The 14,049-nt window shown below is 50.3% G+C and overlaps 1 protein-coding gene across 1 annotated transcript in view; it reads right to left on the bottom strand.

Annotated features, from left to right (window-relative positions):
• The window catches only part of LANCL2 (LanC like glutathione S-transferase 2), a 188,527-nt gene extending 174,815 nt beyond the window's left edge, over positions 1 to 13,712 (bottom strand). Inside the window, exon 1 of the mRNA XM_063922451.1 lies at positions 12,618 to 13,712. Within this exon, the coding sequence (XP_063778521.1) occupies positions 12,618 to 12,815 (198 nt within the window). The 5' untranslated portion in view covers positions 12,816 to 13,712. The remainder of the gene's footprint in view (positions 1 to 12,617) is intronic.
• Between the last annotated feature and the right edge of the window lie 337 nt (positions 13,713 to 14,049).

The following is a 14,049-nucleotide window of genomic DNA, read 5'->3' as shown; positions in this document are numbered from 1 at the left end:
CTAAATAATATGGTCAACCCCAGGGGTTAAAGTGAGCCGGAACGGGGCGGAACTGCGTTCCTTCAGTTCCACTTGCGTTCCGTCTCCTGCGGCACATCTGACCCAATGTCCCGGCGCTGCAGGGAGATGCCGGGAGCCCGCTAAGATTGTGTTACCAGCGTGCGCCCGGCTCCCTCTCCGCAGCGGAAGCCGGAGGCAGGAGCTCACTATTGAGCTCCAGCTTCCGGCTCTGTCAGTGCGTGCTATGGGAGAGACGTCATGACATCTCTCCCATAGTTCTGAGGAGTGGAAGCCGAGAGGACTGCGGCGGGAGCGGGGCTTGGTGAGTATGGTGTTTCCCCCCCTCCCATATGTGCACTAGCGGCGCTTCTACTGGGGGGCAAGCTACTGGGGGCATAACTACAGGAGCATTACTACAAGGGAGCAAACTACAGGGGGGCTTAACTACTGGCGGCATTACTACTTGGGGGCTATCTACATGGGGCAAACTACAGGGGCTAAACAACTGGGGGCACAACTGCAGGGGGCATTACCACTGGGGGCTAAACTACAGGGGGTGGGGCTAAACTACATGAGGGCTAAACTACTGGGGGCATTACCACTGGGGTCTAAACTACATGAGGGCTAAACTACTGGGGGCATTACCACTGGGAGGCTAAACTAAAGGGGGGGCGCATTACCAGTGGGGGCATAACTACTGGGGCTAAACTACAGGCAACATTACTAATGGGGGCAATACTACACAGGGGCATTACCATTAAGGGCATTACTGATGGGGTGCACTACTAATGAGGGCATTGTAAAGGGGACACTTCATAAGGTGCACCACTCCTGGGGACATAAGGGGCACTACTATTGCGGGCATTGCATAAGGGGCACTACTACTGTGGGCATTGTATAAGGGGTGCTACTGCTGTGGGCATTACTGTATGTGCATCACGCCGTGCTACCAGTGCTAGAAGTGGGCCGGTATATAACGGCATGGTATACCGGCACTTCTTCGAGCACTCCAGGGCTGACAAAGAAGCTGAGCTCCCGGTCCGCCCTCCGTACCTACCATCGCCGCCGCACTGGAAGCTCTGGTTCCAGACTCCCAGCTGCAGCGGATCTGGGACAAGGCTGGCTTTATTATCCCTACTGCTGCATCGAGCTCCTGGGACCGCGGCGCTACTAGTTCAAATCTGTCGATTGGCTGCTGGTCCGCGGCAGTTTTGAAATATAAGCGCCGTGGTCACAGGAGCTCGATTTGGCGTCAGGGATAATAAAGCCAGCCTTGTCCCAGATACGCTGCAGCCGCCCTCAGCCTCGAACCTCTGCACACCCACAGCCTCCTCCTCCGCACTATCTCTGAGGCCCACAGCCTCCTCCACCCCACGCCTACCACAGCCTACTCATCCACCGCACCGCAGACCACCACGGCTGCTAAACAGGTAATCTTACCCCGCTGCCTTTCTCTCTCCCTAGTCCCATACTGTATGCCCTTGCTGTCCCTCTCTCTGTCATTCTCCCTGTCCCTGCTGTCACTCTCCCTGTCCCTGCTGTCTCTCTATAATGTGATTTTCGGCTCATACCGTGTGCTATAATGTGAATTACGGCTCATACCATGTGCTATTTTGTGAATTTAGGCTCATTCTGTGTGCTATAATGTGAATTTTGGCTCATACCTTTTGCTATAATGTGAATTTCGGCTCATACTGTTTGCTATAATGTGAATTTCGGCTCATACCGTGTGCTATAATGTGAATTTCGGCTCATACTGTTGGGTATAATGTGAATTTCGTCTCATACTGTGTGGTATAATGTGAAAGGGGCACCAGTAAGGGGTCCTACTATTGTGGTGCATAATGTGTATAAGGGGTATATGGTGTGGTAAACTACACTGAAGGACACGCCCCCTTTTCAGGAGCGCGCGCGTGCCTTTGGTGCGCACATAATTACAACCTTCACTTTTCCATACCCCCACTTGGGTGCTACTACTGTGGGCATTATTACTATTGGGTGCTACTACTGTGGGCATTATTACTATTGTGTGACGGCGCGTGCAATACCTTTGTTACATGGGCGCCGTGGGGAGGGGGGTGAGTTCCACCACCTCTCTAGGACCACTTTAAGCACTGGTCAACCCTTTCAGGTAAATTATACCCCATTGATGTAAGTCATTAGGAAAGATCTAGCTAGGTGGGACCCTCTCTGCGTCTCCTGGTTTGTCAGAATTAACTTGATGTAGTTATACCTATTTAACACTGCCAATCAAGGTTCCGTTGTGTAGGTGGGGGCTGAAGACAAAATAAATTCACATTCCTACATAAGGTCTCATGGCATCTTAATGCAACTCTGCTCCCACCCCCGCTGTACTCCTGCAAGGACAATTCCAACATTTTAGTGTTGGATGTACACTCACAATATTGAAACTAGAAAGCTGCTGGTCCTAACCTGTTCTAGTTTATCATGCAGCTTAAGGGGTGTATTCAATAAGAGTCGGAAACTGCCATCTTGTCGGAAAGAAGGCAGCTTCCGACTAATTGAGGTTGGAAGGGGTTCCAACCTATTCATTACCGGTAGCTTTTTTCCGACAAGTCGGGAAATCCGACTTGTTGGGAGGACTGTCGAAATACACGCAGATCGGCAGCCGCCGAGCCTTGTGTACTGTCGGAAACACGGCCAAACCCGACAGGTTTCAGCCCCGTTTCCGACAATGTCAATCCAATTTTTAAAAAAGTCGGATTGACGTGGTCGGGACCGGGCGAAACCTGTCGGGTTTGGCACGGCATTGAATAGAGTGCTGTTGGGTCCTTTCTGTCGGAAAGGAACCGACAGCTATTGAATACGGCTCTAAATCTTTGTCTTACAGGACAGAGGAACACTGCAATACAGCAGAAACAAAATGTCGCCAAAAGTAAATAAACCCTTTAAAAAGTAATCTATAGATAGCGTCAGGAATGGAGTGTTTACATTATATAGATCATTTTACATTGGGATCATACAGGATTTTCTTCAGGCCTCCAAGCATTACCTGAAACTCACCCCGTCAGGCGAAATTATCAAACTCCATAACCACCCACATAACCTACTCAGGGCCAGTGCAAGGTTGCTCGGCACCCTAGGCAAAACTTCTTCCTACTGCCCCCTCCCCCCACCCACCCCACAAGTCTGCTGCATGGCAGCTGCTCTATTACCCCCCCTCTATCCAATGTGCATGCTGCTGCTGTTCCCCACCCCCAATCTGTTGCATGGCTGCTCTCTTCGCCCCACCTCCCTCTTCACCCCCCAGCAACTGTCAAAGTTACGGTCTGTGCCGGGTGGAGCCGTAGCTGGTGACTGCAATATGGGATCACTTGGCGGCCGTGGTTATTGTAAGATAGGGTCCTGGGAGGGTTGCGGCGGCTGTTACCGGTGTGACAACAAGGTGTCCGCCACCTTTTCCAGGCAGCCCCTTCAGGTCCTGTCGCCCCTAGGCAACTGCCTAAAGCTGCCTAGTGGAAGAGCCGGCCCTGAACCTACTTAAACTATCCTACCCAATTACCTCTCATCTACACAGTCCACATAACTACATATGTTCTCGTTCTACAACAGGCAATACTATATGTAGCACATTTCTTCTGGATGCCAGCCAATCTCTGACTTTTTTTTTTTTAAAGGGGCAATCACTTACAAGGCATGGTTTTGCCTTATAAGTGTTTGCCCCTTTAAAAAAACTACTAAGATCATCCGGCATCCCACACCTCCTGCGATCTCATACTCCATTACATCCAGCCGTATATCTGACAGCTTCACTCCCTCAGATATCATGGGCATACCCTGTGTGATCTCTCACAGGGAGGCAATCAGTATGCCGGCTCCCTGGATCCAAGCAGTCAGGATACAGACGCCGGAATCCCGACAGCCGACAATGCCGATTGCCAGAATACCGTCTTACAGGGGCTATTTCCACTTGTGGGTGTCCACGACACCCATAGATGGGAATAGATCCTGTAGCGAGCGCAGCGAGGCCACAAGGGGACTCGTAGTGCTCGCCCCGCAGCCGGCATTCTGGTGGGCGGGATGCTGCTGTCGGCATACTGACAGTCAGCATCCCACCCTCCAGGATTACATGTGTATTCGCTCTCACAATATATGGAACATGGAACCCGATAACTGTGCTCATCTGGGGAGGAGACATTTCCCCATCCTTTCTCAGTGAAGGTACAGGGGAAATGCCCAGCGGTTGGTTTGCACAGCACACACTGCCCAATGTGGCCGGCTTGCAACCTAAAAAAAATACTTCATCAGGCAGGCATGCCGGATGATCCAGTATGCCCCACCGATCGGGTGTGCACATACACTGTACAATTATCTGTCCGATCCGCCAATATCAGGCAGATCGCTCAGATAATTGTATAATGTATGCCCAGATTTAGAAAGAATCTTTTAACTTGCGTCCGCCACAGAAACTCAGCTAGGTACACTAGGATGTGCAGTGGTGTCTTAAATTACAAGAAAGCAATCACTCATGGCCCCTATACATCCGAGATTTATTGGGGTAATGCCCCGATCCCCTAACGGCAGGAAGAGATCGGGAATTTTCAACATGCAGAAAAATACAAATTCCCCGTACACGACTGAAACCGGTTGGGATCGGCAAAACAGGCTTTTTTTTAACAAAGGTAATTTCCCTGATGGCTGCCGATCAGTGGATCTAGTCAGTGGATTGGCGTTTCCAGCAGGGTCAGGCGGGGAATGGTTTCATAGATGTACGGGGGCCATAACAGCAAAGTATGGATTTACAGGTAAGGGGCAGAGCTGGGGAGCACCAGGGATGGTTAGGTCTAAAACCAAGTTGGGGAAGGGACCTCTGACATCACCAGGGGGAGGAGCCACATCACCAGGGGGAGGAGCCATAGCCGAACATGGTATCTGAAATGTACCCTCGCGGCCTCGCTTCACTCACCACCGGGCTACTAAAGGGAGTAGTTGATGGCGTAGAGAAGGCATTCCCAACCGCGGTCCTCAAGGCCCACCAACAGTGCAGGTTTTAGTGATATTCAGGCTTCAGCACAGATGGTTAAATCATACCTCCCAACATGGCCCTCTCCAGGAGGGACAGAATGCTCTGCTCCTGGCAGAGGCGTATCTAGCACGGGGCGAGCAGGGCACGTGCCCTGGGCGCCATGGCAGCCCCAACAGAGGGGGGCGCCACCGGCACCTGCACGGCCCACTCGCCCCATGCTTCAGGGATTCCGCCGGCGCTACCCGCGGCGCTTTCCCTGTCTCCCCGGCTGCTGTGCCTGTCACAATAGACAGGCAGCGGCAGCCAGGAGCCTCCCCCTACTCCCCCCTGCAAAAGTGTCTGTGTGTACGCGATCGCGACCGCGGAGGTGCGCGCATGCGCGTGCGCGACCTCGGGGGGGCGTGCGGCCCCTGCCCTGAACAGCAGTAAGTGCAGGTGAGCGGGAAGGGGGTGCGGGACATTTTGTGTGTGTGTGTGTGTGTGTGTTAAGTGTGTGTGTGTCGGACAGTGTGCGTGTGACATTGTGTGTGGGACAGTGTGAGTGTGTTAATTGTGTGTGTGGGACAGTTTGAGTGTGTGTAAATTGTGTGTGTGTGTGACTGTGTGTGTGTGTGGGACAGTGTGCGTGTGTTAATTGTGTGTGTGTGGGACAGTGTGTGTGTGTTAATTGTGTGTGTGAGTGTGTTAATTGTGTGTGTGGGACAGTGCGTGTTTGTTAATTGTGTGTGTGTGTGTGTGTGTGTGTGTGTGACAGTGTGAGTGTGTTAATTGTGTGTGTGGGACAGTTTTGAGTGCGTGTTAATTGTGTGTGTGTGTGGGACAGTGTGCGTGTGTTAATTGTGTATGTGTGGGACAGTGTGCGTGTGTTAATTGTGTATGTGTGGGACAGTGTGTGTGTGTTAATTGTGTGTGTGTGTGTGTGTGTGGGACAGTGTGAGTGTGTTAATTGTGTGTGTGTGGGACAGTTTGAGTGTGTGTTAATTGTGTGTGTGTGGGACAGTGTGCGTGTGTGTTAATTGTGTGTGTGTGGGACAGTGTGCGTGTGTATCAATTGTGTGTGTGTGGGACAGTGTGCGTGTGTGTTAATTGTGTGTGTGTGGGACAGTGTGCGTGTGTTAAGTGTGTGTGTGTGTGTGTGTGGGACAGTGTGAGTGTGTTAATTGTGTGTGTGTGGGACAGTGCATGTTTGTTAATTGTGTGTGGGACAGGGTGCGTGTGTGATATTTGTGTGTGTGGGACAGTGTGCGTGCGTGTGTTAATTGTGTGTGGGACAGTGTGCGTGGGTTAATTGTGTGTGTGTGTGTTAATTGTCCCGGCGGTTATTGGCGTCTGTAGTGTGCGCCCCATCCTCCTCCGCTGCCGCCGACAGGAGCGGCGGTGTGCGGCTCTCCCCCTCCTCCGCCGGCTCCGTCCTCCCGTCGTGGCCCTGCAGTGTGTGCCGGCCTCCCCGGCAGCAGCAGCAGGTTAGTCTCTTCCCCCCCCCCCCTCTCTCTCTCTCTCTCTCTCTCTCTCTCTCTCCTCCTGTGGATTGCAGTTTGTAAGTATCATTTTAATTTTTACAGGTAACCCTATTGAATTCTACTGGACAAGTGGACGTGACCGGCGTGGGATGTAGGTAAGTAATCTGTCTCTCATTTTTACAGGTACCCCTATTGGATTCTACTGGGCAAGTGGACGTGACCGGCGTGGGATGTAGGTAAGTAATCTGTCTCTCATTTTTACAGGTACCCCTATTGGATTCTACTGGACAAGTGGACGTGATCGGCGTGGGATGTAGGTAAGTAATCTCTCTCTCATTTTCACAGGTACCCCTATTGGATTCTACTGGACAAGTGGACGTGACCGGCGTGGGATGTAGGTAAGTAATCTGTCTCTCATTTTTACAGATTCCCCTATTGGGTTCTACTGGACAAGTGGACGTGACCAGCGTGGGATGTAGGTAAGTAATCTGTCTCTCATTTTTACAGATTCCCCTATTGGATTCTACTGGACAAGTGGACGTGACCAGCGTGGGATGTAGGTAAGTAATCTGTCTCTCATTTTTACAGGTAACGCTATTGGATTCTACTGGACAAGTGGACGTGACCGGCGTGGGATGTAGGTAAGTAATCTGTCTCTCATTTTACAGATTCCCCTATTGCACAGGTTCTCAAACTCGGTCCTCAGGACCCCACACAGTGCATGTTTTGCAGGTCTCCTCACAGAATCCCAAGTTAAATAATTAGCTCCACCTGTGGACCTTTTAAAATGTGTCAGTGAGTAATTAATACACCTGTGCACCTGCTGGGTTACCTGCAAAACATGCACTGTGTGGGGTCCTGAGGACCGAGTTTGAGAACCCCTGCCCTATTGGATTCTACTGGACAAGTGGACGTGATCGGCGTGGGATGTAGGTAAGTAATCTGTCTCTCATTTTTACAGGTAACGCTATTGGATTCTACTGGACAAGTGGACGTGATCGGCGTGGGATGTAGGTAAGTAATCTCTCTCTCATTTTTACAGATTCCCCTACTGGGTTCTACTGGACAAGTGGACGTGACCAGCGTGGGATGTAGGTAAGTAATCTGTCTCTCATTTTTACAGGTACCCCTATTGAATTCTACTGGACAAGTGGACGTGACCAGCGTGGGATGTAGGTAAGTAATCTGTCTCTCATTTTTACAGGTACCCCTATTGGATTCTACTGGACAAGTGGACGTGATCGGCGTGGGATGTAGGTAAGTAATCTGTCTCTCATTTTTACAGGTACCCCTATTGGATTCTACTGGACAAGTGGACGTGACCGGCGTGGGATGTAGGTAAGTAATCTGTCTCTCATTTTTACAGGTACCCCTATTGGATTCTACTGGACAAGTGGACGTGATCGGCGTGGGATGTAGGTAAGTAATCTCTCTCTCATTTTCACAGGTACCCCTATTGGATTCTACTGGACAAGTGGACGTGATCGGCGTGGGATGTAGGTAAGTAATCTGTCTCTCATTTTTACAGATTCCCCTACTGGATTCTACTGGACAAGTGGACGTGACCAGCGTGGGATGTAGGTAAGTAATCTGTCTCTCATTTTTACAGATTCCCCTACTGGATTCTACTGGACAAGTGGACGTGACCAGCGTGGGATGTAGGTAAGTAATCTGTCTCTCATTTTTACAGGTACCCCTATTGAATTCTACTGGACAAGTGGACGTGACCAGCGTGGGATGTAGGTAAGTAATCTGTCTCTCATTTTTACAGGTACCCCTATTGAATTCTACTGGACAAGTGGACGTGACCAGCGTGGGATGTAGGTAAGTAATCTGTCTCTCATTTTTACAGGTACCCCTATTGGATTCTACTGGACAAGTGGACGTGATCGGCGTGGGATGTAGGTAAGTAATCTGTCTCTCATTTTTACAGGTACCCCTATTGGATTCTACTGGACAAGTGGACGTGACCGGCGTGGGATGTAGGTAAGTAATCTGTCTCTCATTTTTACAGATTCCCCTACTGGATTCTACTGGACAAGTGGACGTGACCAGCGTGGGATGTAGGTAAGTAATCTGTCTCTCATTTTTACAGATTCCCCTACTGGATTCTACTGGACAAGTGGACGTGACCAGCGTGGGATGTAGGTAAGTAATCTGTCTCTCATTTTTACAGGTACCCCTATTGGATTCTACTGGACAAGTGGACGTGACTGGCGTGGGATGTAGGTAAGTAATCTGTCTCTCATTTTTACAGATTCCCCTACTGGATTCTACTGGACAAGTGGACGTGACCGGCGTGGGATGTAGGTAAGTAATGTGTCTCTCATTTTTACAGCTACCCCTATTGGATTCTACTGGACAAGTGGACGTGACCGGCGTGGGATATAGGTAAGTATGTGTGAGTGTGTCAGTGTGCTTTAATAAATTTTTACTGTCACGGTGTGTGAGTTGTGTTTTTATTTGGGTATTTTTTCTGTTGTAGAACTACAGGTACCGGCGGGCCCGTTATTTCCCTGCATGTTGGTACTTGAGGTTCTCCAAGTACCAGCAAGCGGGAGAGGCTTTCTGGGCCTTGTAGTTCCACAACAAAAAACAATATTCTTTTTTTACTTACATGGCTATCAGCCTCCCATCCACAGCCCACGGATGGGGGGGACAGCCTCGGGCTTCACCCCTGGCCCTTGGGTGCCTGGAGGGGGGGTGACCCCTTGATTTAAGGGGTCCCCACTCCTCCAGGGAACCCCGGCCAGTGGTGACTAGTTGGGGGGGTAATGCCACGGCCGCAGGGACCTACATAAATGTGTCCCCCGGCTGTGGCATTATGTCCCTGGCTAGTGGAGCCCGGTGCTGGTTTTAAAAATACGGGGGGACCCCTACATCTTTTGTCCCCCGTATTTTTGGAACCAGGACCGGACTAAGAGCCCGATGCTGGTTGTCTAAATACGGGGAACCCCTGTCCAATTTTTTCCCAGTATTTAAACAACCAGGACCGGCTCAAAGAGCCCGAGGCTGGTTATACTTAGGAGGGGGACCTCATGCAGTTTTTTTTTACATTTTTAACCCATTCAGACCCTTCTCCATTAAGTTAATGGAAACCCTGGACAACAAAATTGCATTCATGTCCTCCTCCCACTCCCTTCCCAGTCCCAAACACTGGTTATTTTTTTTTCTATAAAAATGTACAATACAACATCACAAGTATGATGAGCAGGCATGCAGCGGGCATTGGCAACTTTGGACTGAGTTGCAAATTAGTGGCGGAGGGCTGGGTCAGTTGATGGTGGGCGAGTTTGTAAGCCATTGGTGGTGGCATCGGCTCAGAGGCAGTGGCGGGCATTGGCTTGGTGGCGGTAGGGTTCATCGACAGGATTCGGCGGACATTATGGCTGTAGTGCCTCACCGCACGCCACTGACCTCACCGCACGCCACTGGTGTGTGGGACAGTGTGCGTGTGTGTTAATTGTGTGTGTGGGACAGTGTGAGTGTGTTAATTGTGTGTGTGTGGAACAGTGTCAGTGTGTGTAAATTTTTGCAGTCCAGTGTGTGTGTGGGGGAGAGGAAAGTATGAGAATGTGTGTGTGTGTGTGTAGTCTGAGTGGGTGTGTGTAGGATTTGGGGGTGGCCAGTCTGTGTGTGTGTAATCAGTGTGTGTGGGATGTACTAATGGCCATTTACCGAAGAGAGATATGTATTAAACCACGGGCACTGAGATGCCCTTCTTACTCACCATCCAGCTGGGTGGGCGAGCCGGGCGGGTGGAAAGCCAGCAGCAGGGGCAGCATGCCAGATATCAGCAGCCGAGGGTGGGGGCTGTAATGCACATGCGGAGCCCAAAGCCGGAGATCAGCAGCATGCTGACCGGCAATAAGCAGCTTCTGCTTCCGCGTTCAACATGCTGCTGATCTCCGGCTTTGGGCTACGCAGGGTTCGGGGGATGGGTGTCCTCTGCCGGTGTACTGCAGCTCCGGGGGTGCGGGCTCCGGAGGCCTTCAGCACTGTTGAATATCCAGCTGCCCCAAGTATGTACAGCCCGCACCCTCTGCAGCTGATATCCGGCATGCTGCTGCTGGCTGTCCCCCCGCCCGGCTCGGCCACACAGCTGTATGGTGAGAAGGGCATCTCAGTTCCTGAGGTTTAACACATATGCCTCAGAAAATGGCCTCTGCGGTAAACGATACTAATGCTTACCGTGACAGTAACAGCGGGGAGGAAGGCGCACATCGGGATCCTGCAGCATGAAACAAGAACCCCTTCGGAGCGCAGCAGGCCACACTGAAAAGGGTGCATACCCGGTGCGGTGCTCTGCATCCCGGGTGGTGCCGAAGATGTGGAGTGTCGGAGGTGGCAGAAGCGCCGCAGCTTGGGGTGAGAAACCGCTGCAGCCCTTCCGCTGCTAAACTCTGCAATTAGTCTATTAAGGGGGTGGGCTCCCCTCATCATAGTGCCCCACAGGCCATGTTAATTCTGGGGGTAGGATCCCCTAACTCTATAATGGGAATTTTGGCTCATATCATGTGCTGTAACGTGAATTTTGGCTAATACCGTGTGCTATAATGTGAATTTCGGCTCATACTATGTGGGGTAATGTGAATTTTGGCTCATTCCGTGTGCTGTAATGTGAATTTCGGCTCATACCGTGTGCTGTAATGTGAATTTCTGCTCATACCATGTGGGGAAATGTGAATTTCTGCTCATACCATGTGGGGAAATGTGAATTTTGGCTCATACCATGTGGGGTAATGTGAATTTCGGCTCATACTGTGTGCTATAATGTGAATTTCGGCTCATGCCGTGTGGGGCAATGTGAATTTCGGCTCATACTGTGTGCTATAATGTGAATTTCGGCTCATACCGTGTGCTATAATGTGAAAGGGGCACCAGTACTAGATAGTATAAGGGGTCCTACTATACTGAAGGACACGCCCCTTTTGAGTGACCACGCCCCTTTTCCGGAGCGCGCGCGCATAATTGCTATCTGCACTCTTTCATTCCACCTTCAAAAATTCAACTTCGACCACTGCACCTACATACACATACATACACACCCTGACATCTTTATATGCAGTGACACCGGTGGCGTCTGCACATACTTTCCTTTTGTATTTTTTTTTTCATTATCATTTTATTAATTTATTTTATTAAGAAAAAAATATTTATTTATTTATTTATTTTTTTTTGGGGGGGGGGGGGGGGGGCGCCATTATTGATCTTGCCCTGGGCTCCAAAAACCCTAGTTACGCCTCTGGCTCCTGGACTTCCCTCTTAATATAGGATTTCCATCACCTGTGCTGAAACACTTTTCTTATCCATTAACCTGTTCAAAACAGGTGCCGGCAATAATAAGTGAATACAAAAATCCAGAAGCAGAGCATTTTGTCCCTCCTGGATAGGGTCATGTTGGGAGGTATGGTTAAATCAAAATAACTGAGGTACTAATTAAGTCATCTGTGTTCAAGCCTGGATATCACTAATACCAGGACTGTTAGTGTACCTTGAGGATGGGTGGTCTTCAGTATGCCGACTGTGCGCCGGGATCCCGATAGCCGGCATACCGACACTTATTCTCCCTCGTGGGGGTCCACGACCCCCCTGGAGGGAGAATAAAATAGCGTGGCGAGCGCAGCGAGCCCACAAGGGGCTCATTTGCGCTCGCCACAGTCGGTAAGCCGGCGCCCGTATGCTGGTCGCCAGGAGCCCGACCGCCGGCATTCCGTAGTGAACCCTTGAGGACCGTGGTTGGGAAGCACTGGCGTAGATAGTAGAACAACTATTCCGCCGGCCTAGGCCTAGCCCCCCCCCTGGTGTCATGGCTCCTCCCCCTGACATCAGAGGTCCTTTCTCCAACTTGAGTCTATCATCTATCCACCAGGCACCCGCTGTCATTTCTTGCCCCAGGAAAGCAACAGAGATCATTATCTGCAATTAATTAAAAAAACAAGCCCAGTAACAGGCAGCGTCAGGTGGCCCCTGTACAGCAAAGCACCAAAGATACCTATTACTGCATTAAGTGTAATAACTAGACACCTCTGATTAAAAGAACCCCCCCCAGCACCGTGTGACAGACGGACACAGCTGTGTGTAACACCCGCACACCCAGGGGAGCAGGTGTATAACTGACAATAGGGGGCAGCATGCATGACCTCGGCCAGCCATGGAGGGGCACATACCTTCCCATCCCTGTCAAAGGGCAGATCCAGCTCCCCCTCGTCACCAGAGGCTTCGTCGTCTCCCTCCTCCTGTTCCCCGGTATCGGGGGAGGGCTGGGGAGGCCGGTAATCCGAGTAGGGGTTGTTGAAAGAGCGTTCCTCCATCTCCGCCTCCCCGCCGAGCTGCAGCCTCAGTCTCTTAGACATGCTCTCTCCCATCTCCCCCACCGAGAGCCGGCAGGGACAAAACACCGAGTCCTCACTCTGCCAATTACCACAACGCGTCCTCCTGGCGGTGGCGGCTGCTGCTGCTGTGTGCTCTCAGGCTGCCTCTCACACCGCCGCCCAGTCACTCACACTCAGACAGGGACACACTCACTCAGCCCGCTCCTCCTCTTCTCTATCACAACAGAAGCACCACACACACAGTCCTCACTCAGTCAGGGTAACAGGTGACACATATGTCATGTCCATGATCTCTGGCGCAGCCCTGTCATGTTATGACACAGGGCGACTATACATTGGCTACAGTACTATGTATACTGTGACTGTCATGCAATTATTGTTTTTATTACTCTTGGAAAGTTAAAAATCCAATGGTTAGTGGGTGGGCAAAGTGAAAGGAAAATTATATTTTAGTCTCCATTATATTCCCGGAAACAACGGAGGATGCAGTCATGCATGCTTAAAAGAAGCTCTGAGAAGACTATGGTCATTGTGTTAATATAAATATTTATGTGGATGTCATGAATTGCACTGGACTCTCATTAAAATGAAAACAAATGTCTGCCTGTAGTGTGAGGGATGTTGCAGTGTGGCACATGAAAGGGATATTGCATTGTGGTGACAGCAGAAATCTCACTCAGCAGCAGCTAGCAGGCATCAGGCACCATGCTTCCAATTATGCTGAATCTCACTCAGCAGCAGCTAGCAGGCATCAGGCACCATGCTTCCAATTATGCTGAGGTATCATCCATAACAGTATGCCTCATTCTCCCATACAGTGCTAGCACATCCCCTTTTGGGTTGCTGAAATCCATTCCAGAGCCAAAAAGCAGAAATTACCAGAAGGTTTGAGCATGTAAAGTAAATAAAGTTCTGTATCCTCATAGCCTTATGAAGAGTTCATCCAGGCAATTAAACACAAATTATATTTTGGTCTTAAAGAAAAACAAGAGGACATACATTTAGTATAATGCTGTACCACAGTCAATATCCACAGATCACTGAACAGTTTTCACTGTTGCTTTGTGCACTTGCAAACACTGAAATTCATATACCCAAAGATTCATTGCAAGGAAGGAGATTAAAAAATGCCCATTTCAGTGATGTTGCAGCCTTCAGTCAGCATGGTTTTACAGGCAAATCAGCAGCATCATAATACCAGCAGCTGCTCCATCATCCTCATTAATTCATTCACCATGCCATTGAGGGGAAAAACATTAGCTCTGCA

The sequence above is a fragment of the Pseudophryne corroboree genome, chromosome 5, assembly GCF_028390025.1.
Source record: "Pseudophryne corroboree isolate aPseCor3 chromosome 5, aPseCor3.hap2, whole genome shotgun sequence".
NCBI classification, from domain to species: domain Eukaryota; kingdom Metazoa; phylum Chordata; class Amphibia; order Anura; family Myobatrachidae; genus Pseudophryne; species Pseudophryne corroboree.
This window is presented reverse-complemented; position numbering and strand designations above follow the sequence as displayed.